The sequence below is a fragment of the Sus scrofa genome, chromosome 16, assembly GCF_000003025.6.
Source record: "Sus scrofa isolate TJ Tabasco breed Duroc chromosome 16, Sscrofa11.1, whole genome shotgun sequence".
Taxonomy (NCBI): Eukaryota; Metazoa; Chordata; class Mammalia; order Artiodactyla; family Suidae; genus Sus; species Sus scrofa.
The window spans coordinates 22,435,819-22,452,997 of NC_010458.4; the positions used below are offsets into that span (position 1 = coordinate 22,435,819).

Genomic DNA, 17,179 nt, shown 5'->3' on the forward strand with positions numbered 1-17,179 from the left:
AAAGAAATGTATAAGAGCTTTTCATTGACTGTCTAGTTATGATATGAAAAACACAGGACTGTGCTTTTGCATAACTGCAAAAATCATTACCGCATTTCCCAGGGACAGAGATGAATGAAGTAGTGACAGACTTGGGCATTTTCTTTCTTCTGCTATAGTTCTAGTAGGTATTGATGGAACTGTAACTGATGCTCTTGAGGCGGAGGAAAATACATAAGGAGATTTAAGTTGCAGGTGCAGTAACGGAAGTCCAAAAGAATTCTGAGGTGGTGTCTCAAAGGGCCCTGGCTTAACATCAAATAGTTTTCCTGGTTTTATAAAGGTTGCAGAATCTTGTTGAGGTGTCAGGTTTTCTTGTCCAACAGACTGATCCAAGTTCACATGCTTAGGGATCTCTGTAAGTACTGTTTCTGCCCCTTTCTTCTGCTCAACTGCTTCTTTTATGGCTTCGGTATTACATGGGCTCGAATTCAAATGGGATGTTGAAGTAGTGTCCATTGTTCTCTTTGACGAAGGAGGCTGGAATAAATCAGATGACCCCCAAGCCTCTCTTGGCTGTGGTAGAGGACCAGGGGGAAGTTGTGGCACTCTTTCAGGATGGAAGGAAGGGGACTTGAATTCATGCTCAGGCTGGAACTGAAGCAAAGGAAAACCATCACCAGGTCTGAGAGTTTTTGCCACTGGGATAAGTTTAGGTATCTTTGGAAGGGCAGAAGATGGGAACAAAAGGTGGAAGTAGGTATTTCCAGCAGGGGCTGGAGACAATGAAGTGGTGGGTATGCTCTGAGATGCTGGAGTTAGCCCTCTTTTCTGGGGTTGGCTTTCTAATTGACAAAAAGGAACACTCCCATCTGGGACATTCTGCAAGAGAAAAAAAGCTATTAGGTAAGTTTTAAAATATGTTAGACACTCCTTATTTTGTAAATGATGTTCAATATGTTTTGGAAGGGGGTAGAATAGGATAACTACTAAAAACATTATTTACTCAGATAACCAAGAACTGAACTACTGGAACAACTTGAATGGTATTTTCAAATGCATTACCTGTACGTTTCCATTACTATTTTCGTCAGATTGAACAGTTTCTTTATGGCGATGTGGGCTCTTCTTGCCGGGTTCTCTGGTGTGCTCTCCTGTGGGTTGTGTTTAACGAAAAAGCTCTCCTTCAGATTTTTACTGGTGTCTTCAGCATCATTACTCCCTCCTGTAGGGTTTGATACTTGGCTTCCCACCAAATGCACAGACTGAGACTGCTGTAGAAGTTGATGTACATCTGGGAGGTGAGCAAAGGATGATCCTACTATTTGCATTAGGCTCATGAAGTTGATCTGTTGTAGCTAGAATAAAATAAAAATTAAAGAAACACCTTACAATATAATGAAAAGAATCTAAGGGAGACACAACAACTATCTGAGAATTCCAGAACAGTCATACTTTCATCTTAGTATCTGTCAGACCCATAAATGCTGAGTAGGAAGCATAGCTGGGAGAATTTTTTTTTTTTTTTAAAAGATGAAGCATGGTTTCCTGTCCTCAAGGAGCTATCGGTTAGGAATACAAAGTCATAATGAGACTTGGGACTATCTGTAAAGAAGTTTACATAAATATCCCAGGGATCATAAAGGAATGATCTGATGGAGGATATGATTTGATGGGTGAGATAACTGAAGAATTCCTAAAATATGTGTTATGACCAGGTTTTCAGGAAAGAAAAAAGCAGAAATTAGCAAACAGGTAAAGAGTGAGGAATTCCTGTGGAAGGGCTGAGTGAAAGGCAAAGGCTGACAAACATTGAACAAGTCACCGGAGAAGCATTTAAAAAGTCCTGATGGGAGTTCCCATCGTGGTGCATCGGAAACAAATCCGACTAGGAACCATGAGGTTGCAGGTTCGATCCCTGGCCTCACTCAGTGGGTTAAGGATCCAGCGTTGCCATGAGTTGTGGTGTAGTCGCAGATGCAGCTCAGATCTGGCATTGCTGTGGCTGTGGCTGTGGCATAGGCCGGCATCAACAGCTCTGATGAGGCCCCTAGCCTGGGAACCTCCATATGCCTCAGGTGAGGCCCTAAAAGGACAAAAGACCAAAAAAAAAAAAAAAAAAAAAAAAAATCCTGATGGCCAGGTCACAGCCCATACCAATAAAACTAGAATATCTGGGAGATGCAAGTCAGGATTAGTATTTTTAAGAGGACCAGGTGATTTCAATGTGCAGAAAAGCTTGGAACTGCTAGCAGATAGACTGGCTTAGATGGAAAAGGAAATTTATAGCTAATGAGAAGAGAGGTCAGTGCAGTAGTTCTCAAACTTTAGCACACATCAGAATCACCCAGAGGACTTGTGAATCACCCTCTGCCAAGCCCCAACCCCAGAATTTCTGATTTCAATAGGTCTGGGGCGGCGGCCTGAGAATCTGTGTTTCTAATAGCTAAGTGATGCTGATGCTAATGGTCCAGGACCCACACTCTGAGAACCACTGGATGTGTGAGAGTATGGTAGGGAAAGAGGGGACGTAAAGGCTGCTTGTGGGGTTTTTCAAGCCCAAGAGAAGAATTTGCAGTTCAAAAAACAAGCCCATAGGGAAACACTGCAGATTTTTTTTAAAAAAGTACGTTCCCTTCAATTATAAAAGAAATGCATGCTTACTGCAGAAAAACACAAAGAAGCATAAAAAAGAAAATAAAAGTGATTCATAATCCTTTTCCCAAAGATAACTAGTATTGACAATATATTTCCTTTTACTCTTTGTATTTTTAAAACATGATTGATACCATAGAGTATACAAGTTTGTACCTGAAATCTACTGAAGATTTTAGAGCTGAAAAATAACAATATTTTAAGCCACCTATACTCCAATAAAATTAAATTTCTAATTCTTAAAAAATGTTTAAAGAAAAATAGCAGATGTTAAAACAAGAAGAATGTTTTAGAAATGCACGTATCAGACAATGGAAGTACGAAGTTCTAAGAATCAAAGGTTGGCTACAGCTATAGAATAGCAAGTGATATACAATGCAGGCAAATGAATCAAGCAGGCATAAAATAGTAAAACACTGGCTATGAGTAGTGAAAGAAGGCAAAGATGACTCTCTAAGACAGTGATTCTTAATCTTTTGTGTGTATCAGAATTATTTGGAGAATTCGTTAAATATACAGAGCAGTGGCCCACAAAGTCCCTAGGAAATCCAAAAAATAAGCTTGACAAATGCTTCTAACTGGATAGAAGAGGTCATGCTACTAGATAGAAATTGGAGAGAAGAGACTCAGAAGAATAAGAATAAAATAAGTTTCAGCAAGTTCCATGAGACAGCGGGACAAGCTGAAGAAGTATTCCCATCAAGGCGCATTAAGTTCAAAGAGAAAATTAGCGCCAAGAATCAAAAATATAAATGTGGGATGCTGCTTCACATAAAAGGATACGGAAGTAAATGTGGAACACATGAAGAGAAGGTTAGATTTGAGGGAAATGAATGTTTAAGGAATAAAGCAGAAATGGGAAATGATTTAAAAATTGTTGGTGGACAGAGAAAAGGATAACCAAGTGAGGAAAAGATGATGCACAGCTAAGTGAATAGTGCTTTAAAATGCAGCTGACCATTTCAAAGCAAGCCGATATTTGTTTGAGGATGTGATGTGACTGTGTCAGAAAATAAATTTTTGATGCCTGAGAGCAGGAGTCTACTGGACTATTTTGATTACCCCCCACATCATTTTTGTAAATAGCTCTGTGTCTCCAAGAGCCCAGTCAAAAGAAGTCATCATGAGAAGCAGAGAACTTATTTAGCCTAGACTCCAGGCTCTAGAGTTAGGAACTTCTGAATAACAAGGGAAGACTGCCCAAAGCGGAGAAACCCTGCAATTTAATTTTGTCTTTCTCTGCAAGTTTGTTCATATGTTAAAACCTTACATATATCATATGTACATTTACTTGATAACATATGGAGATGTGCCTACCTGAACTAATTTGAACATTTCATCTTGGAGCATTTGCCTAATGGAATCAGAAGAATGTGACAACGGTGCCCTAGGTTCGTCTCTCTGGGTTGGCTGAGTTGTTGGCACAGGTGTTTGTGAGGCAACATTGACTCCATTTGATACCAAGGGTGGAGCTGAGGAAGATTTATCTTTACATGCAGAGATTTGGGCACTGTGTGGAAGCATATAAATAAAAAAACACACATCAATCAAGAAAAAAAGCGAATTAGATATCTATGAACTGAGTGTTTTTATCTTGGGCTCTAGTTGCAGGTTGTGGAAGTTCCAGAGCCAGGGAGTGAACCTGCACCACAGCAGTGACAATGTCAGATCCTTAACCTGATGCACCATCAGGGAACTCTGAACTGAGTATTTTGATCTATTTTCTTCTTCTTTAAAGGCTTGCTGGAAGTTTTCAGAAAACTTACACCCTGAAGCTTATCTCACTGTACCCCTCAGCCCCCAGACACATTTGTCATCAGCACAATTATTCATCCAAATGCCTTAATGAAGGTCCCCTCCCTATGGTGTTACCACACAGGATGGTTCACACCTTTATGTTACCTGCCTGGTCCCTGCAGACACCTGTGTTAGAGACCTAAGCAATCATTAGGATCAGTTGTACAGACTGCATAATTTGCCTCGGGAATAGATTTGCAGGGGAGTTCCCTTGGGGCACAGCAGCTTAAGTGTTCGGCATTGTCACTGCTGTGGCCCAGGTTTGATCCTTGGCCTGGGAACTTCTGCATGCTGTAGGTGTTGGGGGGGGGAGAAAAAAGGAATACTTTTTTTTTTTTTTAACTAAATGTAAAGATCCAGAATGGAGTTAAGAAAACTAGGGAAAGGGTTTGGGTTAAAAAAATATTTAATTCTAACATGGGTAGAGCAAACTCCTGCTATTCTTCATTAAATGTAAACGACAGTATCGTGAACATTTCCAAACAAATCAGAGATTATATTAATAATTAAACCCTAACAAAAAACGCTTATTTAGAAATAAAAGTTAAAGGTCAAAGTAAGTTTTTTGTTTTTGTTTCTTTCAATAAAATGACTGGAGATGATTCCTTAAAACACAAAAGGTACTCAATGTTTCATAAGCAAATACATTTCATAACCTAAATTAGGGAGCAGGTACTATCATATCCAACTAAACTGGTCCCTATCTCTAAAAAGAAAATAACAAACCAAATTCTATTTATTTGTTTATTTATTTTCTGTCTTTTTGTCTTTTCTAGGGCCGCTCCCTCAGCATATAGATGTTCCCAGGCTAGGGGTTGAATTGGAGCTGTGGCCGCCAGCCTACACCAAAGCCACAGCAACGTGGGATCCAAGCCTCGTCTGCAACACAGCTCACGGCAACGCCGGATCCTTAACCCACTGAGCAAGGGCAGGGATCGAACCTGCAACCTCATGGTTCCTCGTCGGATTTGTTAACCACTGAGCCATGACGGGAACTTCAACTATTTAGATTTATTTGGATTTACACTTATGCCCTTGCAGCAAAAATATTTACCTTTTATCAAGCATCTCATGTGCTCAATAACAAAACTATTTGGGAAATCCATGAAAAATAGGCATTACAACCAACTGGCCTATTTTAAGACAACTTTACCGGCCTTTTCTTTCAACAACTAGCAGGAAGATAAATTCTAATTATGGAGAATTTTTCTAAAATAAAGTTTTGCTCTACCATTCTCCTATTTCAACATGATCTGTAAATACTAAACACACTACTCAACCTCTGTAGAAGCAATTCAAAAGACTGGATAATTTTGTTCTATGAGAGAATTAAAAGGATTTCATACACCATTAGAAATCTGTTAAAGAGAATGAAAATGAACAACAACTATATCTTTCAAAAATATATCCACAGAGTTCCCTTTGTGGCTCGGAGGGTTAATATTCTGACATAGTGTCATAGTGTCATGGACCTGCCATTGCCAGCAAGCTGCAGAGTAGGTACCAGCTATGGCTCAGATCGGTGCTGCTACAGCTGTGGTATAGGCCTGCAGCTGCAGCTCCGATTCAACCCCTAGCCTGGGAACTTCCATATGCTGCATATGTGGCCGTAAAAAGACCAAAGAGAAAAAAGAACATGCCCACTACTTCTTTTCTTCAGAAAAGCCTTATTTTAAAATAGTTCCCATGTCTTTACAACACAATTGTTAAAGGAAAATCCTTCAGTAGTAAACATAAAGGTGTCAGAAACGTGTATCTATCTTGCTTTTTCAATGCTTAGTGTTGCTTTCATTTTAGCCTCTTAGTTTTGGGTCAAGATGTTCAGTAATTATTTCAAAATGTACAGTAGGCATCATTTCATTCTCGTATATTTGTAATTATATAAAAATGGTGCAAAAATTCTTACCTAGAAGCTTCTGAACTTGTATCTAAACAAAACAAAGGAGGAATGATGTGTTCAGGGTCTGAAAAGCCTTCGATCATACTAAAATTAAAGATTAATAATCAATTAGAAGTCTTCATATTATCTAAGGTAAGGTGACCTAATGCTTAGCCAACTAAGAGCCTAAACATCCTCTAATGTACTGTAATGCTTAGCTCATAATTACAATCTGTTTACATTTGTCTCCATAGCAATAGTAACACATTCAAACAAAAGCAAAGAATATATCTGGATGACTTTAACATACAATTTGAACACTATTAAATGCTTGGCAACAGAAACGACTGTTTACCTCACTGCCATACTTTCCCCTCTTACCCTTTCAGTTCAGTTGATTTTTTCTCCATATATGACTCCAACGGTTCTTCTCTTGCACACTGAATCTCTCCTGTGGAATGCTGTTAAAATTAACAGTACCCAAAAAGAAAAGAGGTAAAACAAAAAGGTATTACTATTTTCGGTATCTTGAGTTTCACATTAGCCACTCGCTTGGACTAAAAACAGTCTGAAAGCAAGTGAGAAACCAAATATTAAAAGGTACTCCCAGTCCTGGTCTGACTAGAACTTTAGACTGTGATGCCTTTGGCCCATCACCCTGAGCCACTGAGCATATTAAACTACAAAGACAGGAGTTCCCATCGTGGCTCAGCGGAAACAAATCTGACTAGTATCCATGAGGATGCAGGCTAGATCCCTGGCCTCACTCAGTGGGTTAAGAAACCAGCATTGCTGTGAGCTATGCTGTAGGTCGCAGACACAGCTTGAATCTGGCATTACAGTGGCTGTGGTGCAGGCAGGCAGCTGCAGCTCTAATTTGACCCCTAGCCTGGGAACCTCCATATGCTTTGGGTGCAGCCCTAAAAATAAATAAATCAACTACAAAGACAAATGATGCCACTAGAAATCACTTATAATGTATGTAAATGTATGTAAAAATACTGTAAATTACAGACACACACAAATCACTACATAAGTACAACAGATCTTTGAACAACAAAAGTTTGAACTGAGTGACGGCATTTATATGTGGACTTTTTTTTCAATAAATACATTATTACCAAAGGAAAAAAAAAGGAATTCCCTGGTTGCTCAGTGGGTTAAAGATCCAGCACTGTCACTGCTGTGGTACAGGTTTGATCCCTGGCCTGGGAAATTCTAGATACCGTGAATGCAGCCAAAAAAAACAAAAAGGGGAGTTCCTGTCGTGGCGCTGTGGTTAACGAATCTGACTAGGAACCATGAGGTTGCGGGTTCAATCCCTGCCCTTGCTCAGTGGGTTAACGGATCCGGCATTGCCGTGAGCTGTGGTGTAGGTTGCAGACGCGGCTTGAATCCCGCATTGCTGTGGCTCTGGCATAGGTTGGCAGCTACAGCTCCGATTCAACCCCTAGCCTGGGAACCTCCATATGCCATGGGAGCGGCCTAAGAAATGGCAAAAAGACAAAAAAAAAGAAAAGATAAAAACATTACTACATGATCTGGGGTTGGCTGAATCAGCACCAGTTCCTGAAACCAATCTTCTGTGGATACCAAGGGATGATTGGACATGGAGTTTCGACTGCATGGGCGTCGAAGCCCCTAACTGCTGCATTATTCAAAAGCCAACTCTCATTGTGAAAACAACTATAAAATCAGGGGAAAAAAATCCTTTTAAAGGAACTGTTTCAATAATTAGAAATGTCTGTGTTCCACCTCGAAATCCACCGTAGAGAGTTTTTAGAAAACAAATAATATGTAAAACTGAATATATGTGCAAAAACTGCATACGACAGCTGAATTCTACATTTTGAATATGCAACACTTTCATTACTCTTAATTATTTTACTACAGCAGTTTATAAAATTAACCTTTAATTACCTGAAATTATTAGACACCTTACTAATAATAGAATTTCAGTGACAGAAAAATGCTTGGTGTCTTGGCTTTACTGTACAATCCACAGTACATGTTTAAGAGATGATAGCTTTGGTTGGATACACTGAATAAAAACATTTAAGTATAAATTTAAGTAACTGTACCTACTATTTATAGACTTACTTCATCTAAACGCTGTGGTAAAGTCGGCATGAATAAGGCAACACTGGGACTTTTAATACTTTCAACAGGTTCTTTGGCATCATCTATGGGAAACAAGAAGGAAAAGAAAACTGACTTTTTTTTGTCTTTTTGCCTTTTCTAGGTCCGCTCCCATGGCATATGGAGTTCCAGGCTAGGGGTCTAATCAGAGCTGTTGCTGCTGTCCTACGCCAGAGCCACAGCAACGTGGGATCCGAGCCTCGTCTGCAACCTACATCACAGCTCATGGCAACACTGGATCCTTAACCCACTGAGCAAGGCCAGGGATCGAACCCACAACCTCATGGTTCCTAGTCAGATTTGTTAACCACTGAGCCATGACGGGAACTCCAGAAAACTGACTTTTGAAAAACAATCAATTTACTCTTTAGAAGGTTCAGGAATATTACAGGAAACAAATATAAATATTCTCCATCTTCCTTAGAAAATTATCTTTTAAAAACACCTAGAGACAACCCCTCTTCATCAAGTGAACCCTGGATAAGGCTTGATGGGCTTCACCTTAGTGCGCATAACTCTGTATAAAGCTCTAAGACTTTCTGCTTTAAGGAAGACTGTCAAGGACAGGTTCATAGAAAGGAAGAGGCCCATAATAATTACACAAGCAATGCAAAAGGCCCCAGAACTGTGAGTTCAGGGTATGAGGTAATATGCTCAACATCTCATAAACATTATTTTTAATATTTGGTTTTAGGTTATTATAAACATACCAATATAGACATACTATTAGGTTATCTCAGATAATCATTCACCGATAACAAATTAATAAGGTCAAACAAAAAGATTACCTAAATGAACTAACCTTCATAATCTGATGGGTATGCATCCATTTCCTCCTGTGTAAATGTTTCTACTTCCAAAAGATCCTCATCAATATCTACAAATTCTTTTTCAGTATCATCAGTGACAGAAATGATCTCATCACTGGTTTCTTTTATTTTGGGATTTGTTACTTCAGCTGGCATTCTATTGACAAAAATGAAGCAGCTGAAATTATAACTCATCCTTGGGAACAAAGAACTTGCTTTCAGTTGATTTAGTTTATGGGAAAAGAACAAAATAAGTTTTATGTTGTAAAGTCTTTGTTTTTTAACCATATATAGTACATCATAAAAGCTCAATAAAAAGTTGTTCAATGAATAACTGACTGCCTGGGTGTTTGTTGCTGTTGTCGTTTTGTATGTGTGTGTTTCTTTTTCTTAGGCCCGCACCTGAGGCACATGGAGTTCCAAGGCTAGGGGTCCAATCGGAGCTGTAGCTGCCAGCCTATGCCACAGCCACAGCCACAGCCACGCGGGATCCAAGCCATGTCTGTGATCTACACCACAGCTCACAGCAACACAAGATCCTTAACCCACTGAGCAAGGCCAGGGATCAAACCCACATCCTTGTGGTTACTAGTCGGGTTGATTAACCACTGAGCCATAACAGGAACTCCCCGTTTTTATTGACTCAACAGATTAGAATAATTTCAATTTATCTAAATTTGCCATTCTCACAAAGCAATCTTCCTGCTACCAAAGCTCCAGCTTTATTATTCAAAGATACTCATAGTAGGGCTTAATACGTAAAAATGGATGAAATGAGAAGTTCAACTTCCTCTGACAGGAAATCAATGAATATAATCAAGGGATCTCTTGGGATGAATTAGCTTCTCTCTCAGAAGACAGAAGCTAGACCAAAGGGGAAGAAAAAAACTTTGTAATGAATTGTTAAAGCACTTCAGAAAGCACTCGCTTCCTGCTTCTCTAGTTCAAAGAGATGCTCATTCCTTTAACATTCAAGGGTTCCATTCTCCTTTAAGCCCAAACACTATCAAACAAGGTATCGGAAAAGGAAAGTATAATCAGCAACTTACTCCAAGATACTTTGACACGATTCATTTTGACCATTTCTTTCCCCAGTCCCACCTTGAGTGGACACTGCCACACAGCAGCCAGCATCTGTTTTACAATCACTCTCTAGACTGGGTCCATTCTGAGGCTCAGGGTAATTTTTCTCTAGCACCTAAAACAAACCATTTATAGTTTTAAATACTATTACTGAACCCCTTACTTTCCATTAAACTTTTAGGTAATTAATACTTTTTACAGAACTTCTCCTGATTAAGTCCCTTATTCATTTGTGAAGTATTTACTGAATTTTGAAAACTCAATATCTGATACTGAAGAAGTGACCAAGTCTTTATTCTACCTAGAAAAAACAAGAGCCTGACTACCTAAAGAGTATTTCAAAGAAATCAGTCTTAGAGACTTGTTAAGGTATATCACCAAAGTTTTCAGGCTACAAAACAATAGCAATAAAAGTATACATTTGCTTTTATTTAATACTCTGTAGTATTTTAAAGACATTTAGTAATTATTTCAAAATGACAGTGGGCAAAAATATACGCAGCTAAAAATACAAAGGATGTATCTCTTTTGTCTTACTTAGAAATTTAGGTATGCATCACCTAAAAACACAAATTTTTTTTTTTGGCTTTTTAGGGCCACACACTCAGCATATGGAAGTTCCCAGGCTAGGGGTCAAATCTGAGCTGTAGCCGCCGGCTACATCACAGCTACAGCAACACAGGATCCAAGCCATTTCTGTGACCTACACCGAAGCTCACAGTGACGGCGAATCCTTAACCCACTGAGCAAGGCCAGGGATCGAACCTGCATCCTCATGGATACTAGTCGGGTTTGTTACCGCTGAGCCACAACAGGAACTCCTACAATTTTCAATGACAAAAAATATCACAGTTATCTTCTAAACCACCTTAGGATAACAGAAACTGATCTCACAAAAAGAAAATAAGACACAAAAAGAAATCATAAATAAACTTTCTGTCACACACAAAGGGGAGTTCCTGTCGTGGCGCAGCAGAAACAAATCCAACTAGGAACCATGAGGATGCAGGTTCGATCCCTGGCCTTGCTCAGTGGGTTAAGGATTTGGTGTTGCCATGAGCTGTGGTGTAGGTCGCAGACGCGGCTCAGATCTGGCGTTGTTGTGGCTCCGGAGTAGGCCAGCAGCTACAGCTCCTATTAGAGCCTGGAAACCTCCATATGCTGTGGGTGCTGCCCTAAAAAGACTATATGTATATATATATCATTGGTAAAGGTAAATATATAGTTAAATTCAGAATATTCTAGTGCTGCGAGGGTGGTAGGTAAAACACTCATAACTCTAGTATGAAGACAAAATAACAAATGTATTTAAGATAACTATAATAATTTATTAATGAATACACAATATAAAAAGATGTAAATTGTGGCGTTCTCTTGTGGTGCAGCAGGTTATGAATCCAGTCTTGTTGCTGTGAGCTGCAGTGTAGGTTGCAGACATGGCTCAGATCTGACTTTGCTGTGGCTATGGTGTAGGACAGGAGCTATAGCTCTGATTTGACCCCAAGCCTGGGAACTTCCACATGCCACTGTGTGGCTCTAAAAAGACAAAAAGCAAAAGATAAAAAAGCAAATTAGATGTCCATGAACAAAGTATTTTTATTTTTGGCTATACTTGCAGCATGTAGAAGTTCCAGGGCCAGGGACTGAAATTGTACCACAGCAGTGACCCAAGCCACAGCAGTGGTAACACTGGATCTTAACCCGGTGTGACCCCCCCAAAAAAAGAATTAAAGTAACGACTTTAGAGAGTTCCCTTGTGGCACAGTGAGTTGGGGATCCAGCATTGTCACTGTGGCTACTCAGGTCACTGCTATGGCACAGGTTCAATCCCTGGCCCAGGAACTTCCACATGCTGTGGTCACAGCCAAAAAAAAAAAAAAGAAACCACTTTAAAAATTTTGATGATATAAATTATCATCAGTACTGTCAATAAGTTACTTAATAATTCTTTATTAGATGGGGAAGGACAAATAGTTTAATCTGAAATGAGAATTCTCATTTGTATGTAATAAGCAATTCTAGTTCTTACCTTAGTAACGGCATTTTTTGCCTCATATGTAGCAAAAGAGGTTTGTTCCAAAAGCCACAATGATGTAAGAACAGCAGCTGCAGAGGTCTTTACACGAATGACGGGGCTATACTCACAGCGTGACTCAGTGAGACCAGAATCACAGAGCAATCTCCTATCAGACCATCTTATCATCCATTCCAACAGCCTTCTTATATGGCCAAATATGTTATTTAGTGATAAAGGAAGATCTTCTTGAGGGTTAATATCATTGCACTGAATTGCTCTGAAAACACATCTTCTAGCTTCAGCAGACTTGGGAGTGAAAAAACCATGGTTCGACAATCTTTGGATTAAAGGTTTCTCTGCATTGTCATCTTGTATTCTGTAAAGTGACTTCTGTTTTAAACCGAACAATCCACTTTTCCCTTCATTTTTATTGACTTTATTCAAAGGGTTCTCTAAAAAAGGCCTGATCTCTTGATTAACCAGTACTGAAGCTGAAAGGGCCTGATTTTCTGATGTTTCAGACTCAGATGACGCTGGAGCAACAACAAAGCAGGAGCCAGCTCTAAACACACTCTGGCTTTTGGTTTTGCCCTGGCGTCGTTTTAATGTTGTATGCACATCAAAAAATAATGAATTAAGCTCATGTTCTCTAAGATGTCCAGAAAAACTAGTTAGAAACGGAATGCCAGGATCCTTGGAACCACGTAGGTCTCGTTCAATAATGTAACTCAAGAAGAGTTCAAGGAATTTAATATATTCATCATCATCACGTTCAAATTCCCAAACACCTACTACAGGAAGTGCATTTTGTGATAACTTTTCATGATCTTCTTTTCTTTGAGGGTTTTCTTTCTGATTATCTATTTTCTTTTTTTCATTGGGACTGCCAGTCAATGTTAATTCCATATGATTTGGGGCATTTCTACAGCAAAACAAAATTGAAAAAGACAAAATTAAAGATGATTAATCACTAAAACTGTCAACAAAAATTCATTATCAATAAAAATTCTCTCCACTGATTAAGTCGTGTGTTTTTTTTTTTTTTTCTTTTTTCTTTTTTTTGGCCACACCATGCAGCAGCTTGATGTATGACCTCAGTTCCCAGGCCAGGGATTGAACCCAGGCCACAGTGGTGAAAGTGGTGAATCCTAACCACTAGGCCCTTATACATATTGTTTTTTAATGCTTCGATTACCTATTTTTCAAATGAGGGGGTTGGACTAAATGATCTCTAAGTGTTCACTAGAGCTGAACATCTGAGTCCAAAAAAATATAACACATTAGTATCAAAAGGGAAATTTTATGTTAAAAAAGATTTAAAATGTGTTCACAGAAATTTTACAATTAAAAAAACACAAGTGTTTTTCTGGGGAAAAAAGGTCCTCTTATAGGTCAGAATTTAGAAATACAAAATCACAAGCCACTGATATACAACTTATTTTGTGGTTTCTTGTTTCTCTCTTGCATCTGCCACTTTCTGCTTCCCCTGTCCGATGTGCAACAAGCATGCCTGCCCTAGGATTCTTTACCACACAAAAGGTGGGTATTTTTCTAAACACTCTCTGCTGCTATTAAACCTGTTTGGCAGGCACCAAACTGCCAACCATAATTACTTTTAAATCTGTTGCCTTTCGGAATTCCCGTCGTGGCTCAGTGGTTAACGAATCCAACTAGGAACCATGAGGTTGCGGGTTCGATCCCTGGCCTTGCTCAGTGGGTTGGGGATCTGGCGTTGCCATGAGCTGTAGTGTGGGTCGCAGACGCAGCTCAGATCCCATGTTGCTGTGGCTCTGGTGTAGGCCAGTGGCTACAGCTCCGATTAGGCCCCTAGCCTGGGAATCTCCATATGCCGCGGGAGCAGCCCAAGAAATGGCAGAAAGACCCAAAAAAATAATAATAATAAATCTGTTTCCTTTCATCGTGGTTCCTGGGGCAGAACACAGACCCCTTGGTTCCCTCAATAGAATAAGAAGGTTCCAGTTAAGCACCTTCACTGAATTTGCCATGTCCCTTCTTATTAAGAATGTGCAATAAGCAGCCTCCAGAATATTCCTGTGCTAACACTGAGGTGGTCTGGGGGAAGAAGCACATCATTTATGATACTGCTGGATATGCTATAAGCAGATGTTTGAAGTAGATGATAATATTTCACTTAAGCAAGATTATGGTTGATTTTATAGTCTTTCAGTTATGAGAAGGATAAATTGCCTTGTAGATACTGAAATTACAAAGAAAAAATAGGCTTAAATCAGAGTGACTGGGGTTTAAATGCTAAGTGAGAATTTCTCAACAATTTGCAGAGAAGTTTCAAAGACAAATGTGCAAATTCTTTCCTTGGAAACTTTAAATAATAATATAGCTAACAAAACAATTCTAAATTCTTTAAGTCTAAAGATCACTTAAAGAACCTAAGTCAGTGAACTATAGAATTTCACCTACTCATTTTATTTTATACTTTCAGGTGGCAAAATTAATTCATATCTCAGTAATATTTCAAATAGATTTTCAAATGTAAAGCCTCATTTTACACTTTTTTTTAATATTAAAAATGGGTGAATTTATTTATTTATTTTTGTCTTTTGTCTTTTTAGGGCCGCACCCGTGGCATATGGAGGTTCCCAGGCTAGGGGTCAAATCAGAGCTGTTGCTGCCGGCCTACGCCACAGCCATGGCCACATCAGATCTGAGCCACATCTGTGACCTACACCACAGCTCACGACAACGCCGGATCCTTAACTCACTGAGCAAGGGCAGGGACCGAACCCGAAACCTCATCTTAGTCAGATTTGTTTCTGCTGCGCCACAAGGGGAGCTCCTCATTTTACACTTCTAACATCCTTGTGGGTATGGAGGGTGGCACTTAGCATTCATATTGTTAATGTTAATCAGTGAGGTTGCTGGGATGAGAAGTCAGGTCATCAGCTGCATGAAAATACTGAAAATATTTTTTTTCCTAAAGGAAGTCAATGCCTGCTATTAAGAGAACGCAACTGTACCTTTGATGGAAATGTATTCTACTTTTTTCTTTAGCCGACAAAGCTTCTGAGAAGGACTCAGCTGTATCTGCATCACTGTGGACCAGAGAATTCCCCAGGTCTGTGAGTGTGCTCCTGCTCAGACTGGTTCCCAAGGAAAACCTGTCAAAACCTGGAACCTCAGCCGGTTTTTCTTCTTCAGATGGTTCCCATATATTCATCTCAAAAGAACCTATATTTCTCTGCACACGTTTTAAGGCTTTCACCCTCACTTTATGGAAAGAATGCATAATCACTGACATCATTTCCTCAGTTTGGGGACCTAGAAAGAAAAGAACAAAAGGCCTTAGAGTTCATTAAAATGTTTCAACTCAAGACATAAGAGGATCCAATTCTGGTCCCTCCTGGGAACATGAAATATAACTGATGGCTAAGGCTTATTTCCACACTCTTACAGATCCTGCTTTCTCCAATATTTTTATAAAACCATGGTCCATATTTTTAAGGCAGAACTACAGAAGCTAAAAAAGATTCATTAAAGAACAATAAAAAGGGCGTTCTCATCATGGCTCAATGCTTAGTGAATCCGACTAGGAACCATGGGGTTGCGGGTTCGATCCCTGGCCTTGCTCAGCGGATTGAGGATCTGGTATTGCTATGAGCTGTGGTGCAGGTCGCAGATGCAGCTTGGATCCCGTGTTGCTGTGGCTCTGGCTTAGGCTGGTAGCTACAGCTCTGATTGGACCCTTAGCCTGGGAACTTCCATATGTCACGGGCGCGGCCCTAGAAAAGACAAAAAGACAAAAAATAAAAATAAAAAAAGAATAAAAGGGACCCCTTAAAAAAAAAAAGCATGACCTGGAAAAAAGAATTTAGAAGTAATTTAACTATTTCAAAAATCAGATAATTATAAAAAGAATCACTGGCATTTTTTTTCATTCCCACAGAGTGGCCAAAGAATCAAAAACACATTTCTGACTTCAAGTAATGGAGAACAATAGGAAGGAAAGTTTTTCAAGGCTGTCTATATGAAAATATTTAATTATTGATAATAAATATGACATTTGAGAGATTTCAAAAAAGTATTAAAAATATAAATCACAAATACAATATAAATACATTAATGCAATAACGTGCAGAGGACATTATTAGACTATTATGAGATTATAATTCTAAAAAAGAGAATAATTTGAATTCTTTAAAAATTTCCACAACATTGTGAATGTATAAGAATACCTCATTTAGGGATTTCCCATCGTGGCTCAGTGGTTAACGAATCCAACTAGGAACCATGAGGTTGCAGGTTCGATCCCTGGCCTTGCTCAGTGAGTTGAGGATCTGGTGTTGCTGTGGCTGTGGTGTAGGCCGGTGGCTACAGCTCTGATTAGACCCCTAGCCTGGGAACCTCCATATGCCATGGAAGTGGCCCTAGAAAAGGCAAAAAAAAAAAAAAAAAAAAAAAAAAAAAAAAAAGAATACCTCATTTAATTGCACTTCACGGATATTCCATTTTTTACAAATTGAAGGTTTGGGGCAACCCTGAATCAAGCAAGTTCTATTGGCACCATTTTTCCAATATCATTTGCTCACTTCATGTCTCTATGTCACATTTTGCTAATTCTCATCATATTTCAAACTTTTTCATTATTACGATATTTGTTACGGTATTCTGTGATCAGTGATCTTTGATGTTACTACTGGAAAAAAATTATGACTCACATATGATTATGACTCAATGATGGTTAGCATTTTTTAGCAATAAAGTACTTTTAAATTAAGGTATATACACTGCCTTTTTTATAGAGCTACTGCACACTTAATAGACTCCGGTGCAGAGCAAACATAA

The 17,179-nt window shown here is 39.1% G+C and overlaps 1 protein-coding gene across 1 annotated transcript in view; it reads right to left on the reverse strand.

The window, feature by feature from the left end:
• Positions 1–17,179, reverse strand: part of C16H5orf42 (chromosome 16 C5orf42 homolog) — a 120,052-nt gene that overhangs the window by 54,818 nt on the left and 48,055 nt on the right. Inside the window, 11 exon segments of the mRNA XM_005672422.3 lie at positions 91–861; positions 1,045–1,145; positions 1,148–1,337; positions 3,952–4,144; positions 6,338–6,415; positions 6,692–6,771; positions 8,411–8,493; positions 9,252–9,415; positions 10,308–10,456; positions 12,371–13,280; positions 15,355–15,655. Of these exon segments, the coding sequence (XP_005672479.2) occupies positions 91–861; positions 1,045–1,145; positions 1,148–1,337; positions 3,952–4,144; positions 6,338–6,415; positions 6,692–6,771; positions 8,411–8,493; positions 9,252–9,415; positions 10,308–10,456; positions 12,371–13,280; positions 15,355–15,655 (3,020 nt within the window).